This window comes from Geospiza fortis, unplaced genomic scaffold, assembly GCF_000277835.1.
Source record: "Geospiza fortis unplaced genomic scaffold, GeoFor_1.0 scaffold157, whole genome shotgun sequence".
Lineage (NCBI taxonomy): Eukaryota > Metazoa > Chordata > Aves > Passeriformes > Thraupidae > Geospiza > Geospiza fortis.
The window spans coordinates 1465331-1474367 of NW_005054314.1; the positions used below are offsets into that span (position 1 = coordinate 1465331).

A 9037-nucleotide genomic window follows, 5' to 3' on the forward strand; every position below is an offset into this window, starting at 1 on the left:
CTTCTTCAAGCAAATACTTAACAACATTTATGCCAAAATAACAGTGACTTAGAAGAAGAAAAGGCTATTAGCTGTGTGAGCCAAGACAGTGCTTCATTGTAAACATGGAACTGTGGGAAGTGAAAAGCATTTGATGGTCAGTCAATAACAGAAATAAATTGCAGCTACTTAAATGGCCCTCACCAGAAGAGGAGCCAAACAGCTCATACAACCAGGCAAGGGGAGATTGCACTTACTGTGTGCTCTGATCTAAGTAAGTGATTATTCTGTCTGCTTCTTCTTCCAAGCGCTTGTTGACATGGTGAAGATATTCTGGAACCTGAAAATGCCAGAGTAGTTTTGTATGTTAAAGAAAACAAACAACAAGAAGGGAAAAAGAGAGACAGTACTGGTCTGACAGATGTAGCAGCTCCAGTTTTAATCAAAAATCATTGGCACTGTGACTGAAGGCAACTGCAGGTGCATTTCCTTTTTCAGACTACTATAAAACAAAGTCCTATTACTGCCTTGCACACTAAGGCAGCAGAGTATTTCTACCCCCTGACTCTGCTTTGACATTAGGCACAACAAACACTGTTAAACATCCCAAATACCTCTCGTTCCTGCATAAGCCTCTGTCCCTCTGCTGCATACAGGCGATTGGTCTCTTCCAAGAATCTGTGTTCGAAAGAGTCCTGATAAATCTGGGGAAACAACATGACACAAACCCAGGGTAAAGCTTACTGAGCACCAAGTAAGAATTTGAGCTATTTACTGGTTTAAAGGTGAAACAGGTGTACTCACCTGCAAGTCAGAAAGCATGCTCAGAAGGCTTCGCAGTAAACTCCTGTCGATGGCCTCACCATTTCTTTCCCTCTCAATCAGCAGCAGAATGCCATCAATAGTTTTGTTCTGAACCTTCTGATCACTGATTATATGAGTTCTGAACAATTCTAGTCCCATATCCCTACAAAGAAAGCAAAGACTGCTCAATAAATTGTTTAAGAATAAATCCCAGATATCTCTTATTAAAACATGATCTAAATCTAATAAAGAGGCCAATACCAGCATTCTTCCAATTCCTCATTCCTCTGCCTCCAAATCACTCAAGATGAACCAATATATGAACACTAGAATAAACCATGACACTGCACCAACACGAAGCTACACATTTTAAACACCAATCCAGATATTTTTTTCCTAAATAACCATGTAACTTTTGCAACATCTTTATTTTTCAGTTGGTCGGCAGGATGTTGGAACACCAACCTTCATGAGAAAAGAAAAATATCATCCTGGGTTCCAATTCTATCGTTATAGTGCTGGACAATATTCCTTTTTTGTCCATCACTTACTCATCTCTAATTCTCAGGCACAGCTTAGAAGAACTCAGTGATGTGACAGACAAGGATCTCTGCAATGACCATCCCAGTTAAAACTTTCTATGAATTTCGAACTATGGGTATGGTCATTCTTAGGAAAAGTCAGGCCCTCCATCAATCTCTTCCAAAGTAATTCAGGTACCAAAGAACAGTAAGGCATATACTAATTACTAATAATACAAGGAGCAGAAGTTGAAGTCCAAAAAAGCATATTCTTGCTTTTATTTTAAGTAACTCTTTCCAACTTGAAATACTGTGCCCGCTAAGGCAGATACTGGGCACCCCAAACCCTTGCACTTCAGTTGTGGACCAGACCCCTTCCTTTAACTGTGCAAACCGGAGGCTGATATCTACTTCACTGCAGATACAATCTACTTCACAGTTATTCTAGAACAATCCTATAACTTATAGCAAATAAATTAAAAGTCTTCCTTTGCAACAAGCACTCGTGCATTCATCATGTAACTTAAAGGTCACTATGAGGTTTATATTAAAAAAATCCATCTGAAAATCAGCAAGATATAAGCAATAGTTGAAACACACCCCCAAATAATTTTATTTCTGCCCTCCCAAATAATTTAATTCTTTGTGCCCTTACCAAATAGATGGCAGCATTGAATTCTGAAGGACATAAGTTCGATCCAAGAACAGAAAGATACTTCTAATCATAATCTGTCATGAGAAGGAATAAAACAGCCACAATCATTTTACTCTTGAAACTGAAGAGCAACACCAATTATGCTCAACAACAACAAGAAATCCCACCAATTGGTTTCAGGCAGTTCTTTCTTGGACACTGCTGAATTATTTAACATCTGCCAATCTCTGCAAGGTGAACAATGTGACACTTTGCATATTTCTATACAACAGAACAGCTCCTTTAAAAATAGGTATAAAGGAGAAAGGTTTGCATAAAACTGACAATGAGAAGTTAGGGGTGTCTGTGTGTCCAAGATCAGACCCATATGCCAAGAAACACACTACAGGAAGTTATTTTCAAGGCTTGATTTCTAACCAACTAGATACAGCTGTATATCACAAAAAAACCTTACATAAATTTAAGACATTTCAGAAGTTTGAAAAAAAAAATCAAAGTTAAGCAAAACAGGCTGACAAAGCAACTGGTTTTCCTTAAAAAGATAAACTTACCATTTGTCTGCAGTGATCTTGCCAGCATTTGTCTATTTTCTTTAGAAAAAGGACACTATCCAATGAATCCATGAAGAAATCATTAAGAAAATCATGATTAATAGATGGTGTAAACAATGAAATGAATCAACTTTATTATTTTTTAAAGACACTTAGCAGGGAGCACAACAAACTCACCTAGTCTCAGAAAGAACTACCAGGTAATTCCTTGCAACACATTTATTTTTATTTTTTAATGAGAGTCTTTGTGTTAATAATGAGAAATCAAAATTATCTGAACAAATTTTTAAAAAATTATCTAAATAATTTTGAATATTTTGTTTAATCTCCATCCCTGGGGAATGGAACAAACATACGTATCCCCATACCTCAAAAACCAACAATATCCAATATGTGTAAGAGCTTACCACTACACTGTAATTTCAGCTCATGTTAAGAGTTAACCTTAAGAAATAAATTCTGTCCTTCAAATAAATCTTTTATTGAGCTCTGACATGCTGCCAGACCCCAATTACTTTTCCAAAAAAACCAAACAGCTACTTGTTGGATGACTTTTCACTTTATCTAAGCTTGGCAAGTTCAATATAAAAAAGCCTGACATGATACAGCCAATGAAGGCTTTTTAAACCTTGCTGCAAATCTAACACAAATTTCTGTAAGATGTCAAAGTGTTTCAGAAATACCAGTGAAACTTTCTCAGAAACTTTTCAATGGTTACAGGCATGAAGGAACAAGTAATGTTTCCCTAGGTCCCACAAAGAAATAAAAGCAAAACCAATTACACAAAGCCTAGGAATTCAGATTATCATGGCCTAATGTCAAAGAAATCCATCACTATATACTTGCAGGTAAAACAATTTTGGCTTGTCAACAGCTAAGAAAAGGATATTCTCTGAACTGGTGAATTTGTGCTTTAATGTGGTCTTCACAGATCTGCCTCAATTGTTTGTACAAATTTGCAGAGATCTTGTAGGAGCAGAGATTTTCAACAGCCTGAAGTAAAGAGAAAGAGAAACAAATCTTGCTATATTCTTACATGTGGTTTTACAAGAAAGGAGGACATCCCTTCCCAGAAAAGAATTCTGCTTCTCCCAGCTTTTAACCCAATTAACTGCTGCATGCGAACACCAGAGACAGAATGGCACTGCAATGGAACAGGAGATGAAGGCAGGCTGTGCCCTGAACAGCTCACAGACCATCAATTTAGCTGGAGTGTCAGTCTCTCACATGGAACTGCAGGACTGGCATCTCTAAAAACAAGGATGGTACTTTAATATCTTCCACTAGCTTGCTGGGCTTCATACCTCAAAGCAGTCACTTAAGGTATAATTTTATCAACTGCTGTGCTCTGCAAGTCACACTGATATTAGTGGAAAAGCACTGCCAGATTAATTTCCTTTTGCAGTCCTTTCCTTGATTAAGCTTCCCTCATCCCCAAAAGCACATATGTATACATATATTAGCTATCTTATCTATCCATCCACCAACTCCCTGCCTGAATAAGTTTAATTATAATCCTGAATATTAGTAGCATGACTACATTTACAGTGACAATCCCAGATTTCTAGATCTCATCAAGTATTAGAAGAATTACCACTGTGCTCACAGTAAGAAGTGAAAAGAAGTTTAATGGGGCCATGTCTTGGAGACTGATCAAGAAAATAATCATTTTTAAGTCCATTAGTGTATCTCAAGACTTCTAAAATCCAAACCCATTGTCCAGAATTCAAAAGCAACTAAACAACTTTAACTCTTTGCATGCTGGTGAAAGACACAGTAAGGGATTATTCTGTAAAACACCTGTAGAAGCTAGAGGAAAAGCATATTTGATTTTCAACTAATCTATTGTGCTATTATTTACTTATTGGAAAAGATTTCAGTTGCTAGTACGACCAGCTCCTTGGGAAAAAGAAGGACTGGAAGGTAAAGTTTGTTCCCCAGCACCTGCAGGCAACCATGGAGGGATTGCACAGCTCAGAAGTGCACAGAGCAGATTTATGCCATCACCCCAGAATATTTCCCAACAGTCCAAATGGAAGCACAGTGAGCAGTCACCACTAAAAGCACAGCAACAATCCAAATAGCTAAACAAGAGTTCTTGGGTTCAACCCAGGATACCAACAGGAATAATTCTGAGTGCAAGTGCACTACATCTAATACTGGCTCTAGCACACAGAGGAGTTAAAAAACCCCAAACAAACACAAACCAAACCTCCACGAAAACCAAAACCCCACAACAAAACCATCCCACACAATAACCACAAAACTCCCCAAACCTGCATGAGCTTAGTGTCAGGAGTAAACAGGTAGAGCAAGAGAGTGAAAGTGCCAATTAACCAAAACAGGTCTGAATGAAGACTGTAAGGAAAGCCAAAATTATCACCCAACTATACATATCTTAGTATTTGGAAACCACAACAGGTTTGACTCTCAGCCTCAACACTTAAACACCAAACATAGAATAAAGTGATAGGAAAATGTGTCCTATAGCTCACTGCTCAGAGGAGGTTATGAGCACTGCTAAACTCTATTCTGCTATTGGATATAACCAGGATATAACCTGATACTTAATTCAGTAGAACAAGGGGATGAGAAACACTGAGCTTGAAGAGCCTGATTAGAACTTCAGCAAGTGCAATCTTCCAAGGTTTCTTAATTTCTTCCAGTTTGGAGAAGCCAGCTGAGAGCTGGGAAGGTGAATGTTTTGGATGGAGCTTGCCTGTCACCTGCAGAACCAGCACTATTCTGCCTTTCCCAACACTGTTACAACTGCTGCTATCAAACAAGTACTGCTGCTCAAAATCCTTAAAAGAATTAGCTTCTGCACTGTAGATGGACAAATGCATACAATTAACTCTGAGTGAAATAAGCCTGTATTAACACACACCTACTTTTATGGAGTGTTCATATAAAGCTCAGCTTTTACATTTGTCTATCAGAAATTCTAAAGTGTTAAACATGCCTGCTAGGATTGGATGTTTGAACAAAGTACAAAACTTCTGCATCTTTGCTGATGACATACACAGAAATGCTTTAAGAGATGAACTCCCTACTGCAGCATTATGCTTTGCTTAATTACTAGTGCTAGACAATACTTATGGTATATAAAATGTATCAATACATGTGAAAACTTTAGGGCCTCTACTTCACAAAATTATCCTGTTCTGAATTAGTGGAAAAAATGTTTCTCACCTAATAATGGTGAGAAAATCTGAAGAGCCCTACTTCCTTTGTGTAACATATATAGTTAGATGTGGTTTTCTGGTTTTCTCTTTGGTTTTTTTTTTTGGTTGGTTTTCTTTCCCCTTTTAACTGCAGCATCCACACCTGGGTGTCTGTGGTACGGAAAAAGAACTGAACACAACTCTGATAAGATAAAATCAGAACTCTCCTGAAGTACTTAACTCTGATTGATTTTTTAAAAATAGCTATGTATCAGGTACCAAAGATCTAGATCTCTACTTTCAGGTACTAATATAAGGAAAATTATTCTGTGAAAGAAGCATTCAATTCTGTAGTACTTCAGCTACTCAAGGACAGGAATAATTTTGTTTGCTGAGGAAGAACAAAGCAAGTATGAAGCTTAGGTCCTGCAAAGAAATAAAGCTTCAAAATGTTTGCCCAGCAGAATTTTTCTAGCACAGACAAGAGTTAAACCAAAAGCAAGAAGTTTAACTCCATTAAAAAAATAATTATCCTCTTTTGAGGTGCACAGCAGAACTTTTGCAGACTCTTTTATAATTCCCTTCTATGTTGGATAATGGTGTCTGCCAAGGCATATTTGGGATCAGATCCTTTTACCAAGCAGCTGTTCAGAAATGACATTAGTTTAGTTAGCATCTAAAAACACTAGTGATTCCTATTACTATTTTTAAATCAAGACATTTATTTTTAGATTTATATTAAAAAAAAATCATACTTCATTGCACTCTATTTCACTGAGAAACATCTAAGTACTAACAATGTTGAAACACTGAGATTCAAAACAAAAAAGCTTATTTTTTGTTTTCTGGTCACAAGCAATATTAAATTAAGCTTGTGGTAAGACTGAGCAAAAATTTATGCAACACTGTTAAACAGAAGCAAGTATTTCAATAGAACTCTGTATTTTTTAACAATTTTGGATAGCCTTCAAGCGCTTAATTAACAGTGATTTGCACCATTATTCAGTCTAGAGTAAGTAATTTACAATACCATCCAGTACAACTGGTTGTAATTTGCTATCACTTCCACCAAGTTTTACAAAAATAACAATACTATCTATTATTCTGACAAACTGTTAAAAACCCAGTATTTTTAGTTAATTAATTGAACATTTCAAAAGACTATAGTAATCTTAAGAATGCCGTGGACTGAGGAACAGCAAATAATTCTTCCTTAAATCTGTCCCCAAGCCTTGTACAAACAGGATTTTTCCCTCATATACAAATGCAGCTTTTGTTGAAAAGGGGAGGGCAGGGGAAGAAGAGACACTAAAAAGCAGTGGTGAGAAGGCTATACACACACACAGAGGAACAAATTAAACAACTAACCAGGTAATAAAGGCTTTAGAAGTAGAGTAAAAAGTTCAAGTGCTTCTTAATACCCAGCTAAAGCAGCACCATTGCTATGCTGCTAAAACTGCAAGTGACGTTAGTAGGGAAAAGGTAAGCAGGGGAAATCTCCCCAGCACACTCAGCTGAAAAAGCAGAAGTGGAGCTTATAAAAACCATTAGGAAATGCAGTTCAATCTGATCACTTCCTAAAGTATTTAAAAAAACACAATCAGAGCTGTTGCTGGCAATAAAGTTGGATTCTCAATTGTTAGAATAGAACAAATGCTGCAATGCCGGAAAATTACAATCAAACCAAAATAATACAATTCATGAAGGAAAAATGGTGTTCTATTTACCTACTAGAAGTCAATAGAAGATTTCAGGTGTTAAGTGATTTGTGATACTTGATTGTGAACAGATACTTTCTTCAGAAAAGAAATTGTATTTTACTATAAATCACCTTATTCTTAAACACCAATATTTGAGGAGTTCACCTTTAGCAGATAAACAGCACAACCCCCTAAAAAGAAAAGGGAATACAGCTCCTTGCCTTAGTTAATTCTCATCAACTGCTGCAAGGGAAACTATACCTTGGGTTTTGTTGAGACAAGTAAAAAAAAAACCAAAACATGAGTGTGATGCTAGGTCTTGTGAAATTGTATCTCATGATTGAAAAATGGAGAAACTATTTGGTGACAAGTTTTTCAATGACAAAAGCAGCTATCAAGCAAAATGCCATATTCTTACCACCATATCAAGTGTTTTAAGCAAAAAAATCTGAGAACAAAACAGAAAAGCCTCAACCCATTACTTGTACTTAATGCACTTACCTGATAGAGCTCTTCTAAATTGTACTTAATTGAAGTACTGTTCTGGATAGCTTCTACAGCTTCTTTCAGTTTTTGCCAGGTTTCATCTGTGTAGTTTTCAGGCAATTTGGGTTTATCTTTAAAATAAATGATATAAAGTTTGAGAATGTATTTAAATAAAGCAGAACCTTTCACAGAAATTAAAAGGATGTAGTTTTGAGGGGAAAGAGGTATGGGCTGATGGTCCAGCTTTTAATTTATACTTACATGGAAAGAAAGCATTTGTGTAAAAGCAGTATCTTATTCACATTTGAAAGAGTAACATATTGAAGGAATTCAGCATTGCTCTTCATATACACACCACAGCACTTGTAGCGCAAACAGTACCTGTGGTTTACAAAAATCACAATCCTGTGCCTGAGCAGCTCAAGAAGGGCTAAAAGCAGCAAGAATGATCTATACCTTCCTTAAACTCTCATTACTAGGACAGCAGAGCCAAAATAAAGGAACATAAAAGGCAAAAATCATGCATTAAAAGATACACAGTTGTGTGTATCTCAGTTTTTAATTTACTGCTCTTTAATTCTACTCTGTATTAACAGTTGGAAAGAACTCAAGAAACATTCATGGAAACACTGTAATTATTGTACAGGCTTTATGGTCCCAAGGAAAACCTTCCAATTTTAAAGGAATCCACTTATGTCTCTCTTGGGTTTGGCCAGTGGATATTTTTTAGAGTTAAGCCTCTTTTAATGTTCAAACAGCTCCAGATCTGACCCTCTCAGTTATTTTTTTTTTTTGGCTCTTTTCTAGAGATGCCCCTGCTCTGCAGCACCTTCAGCAAGACCACAGCATTTACAACATGCTGAGATATTCCCCAAGTCACATCCTCAGAATATAAGAACTATTCAAAAATTTTCTATTCTTGTAACTACCTAAAGTGACCATTTTTGTTCTAATAAGGACATTCCTAAATGGAGAAGACAGAAGAAGAAAATCTGAGGAGGAAGATGACACATGCACATTCATGCTACCAACAGGTGAAACTGGCCCAGAGTTTATACTCTATTAAAATTGATTTTTACACACTTAAAAGTAAAAAACAATTTTTAAAGCTTTATGATTTCCTTAGAAATTACTAACAGAGAGAAATAATTATTTTGTTCTTCCAAGCATTTCCCTA

At 36.5% G+C, this 9037-nt stretch overlaps 1 protein-coding gene across 1 annotated transcript in view; it reads right to left on the reverse strand.

Moving 5' to 3' along the window:
* CUL4B (cullin 4B) overlaps window positions 1-9037 on the reverse strand; it is a 25049-nt gene that overhangs the window by 13234 nt on the left and 2778 nt on the right. The window contains exons 2-8 of the mRNA XM_005419814.3: window positions 7876-7991; window positions 3400-3503; window positions 2511-2580; window positions 1960-2033; window positions 784-946; window positions 594-683; window positions 237-319 (exon numbers count right to left, since the gene is read on the reverse strand). Coding sequence (XP_005419871.1) covers window positions 237-319; window positions 594-683; window positions 784-946; window positions 1960-2033; window positions 2511-2580; window positions 3400-3503; window positions 7876-7991 — 700 coding nt within the window. The remainder of the gene's footprint in view (window positions 1-236; window positions 320-593; window positions 684-783; window positions 947-1959; window positions 2034-2510; window positions 2581-3399; window positions 3504-7875; window positions 7992-9037) is intronic.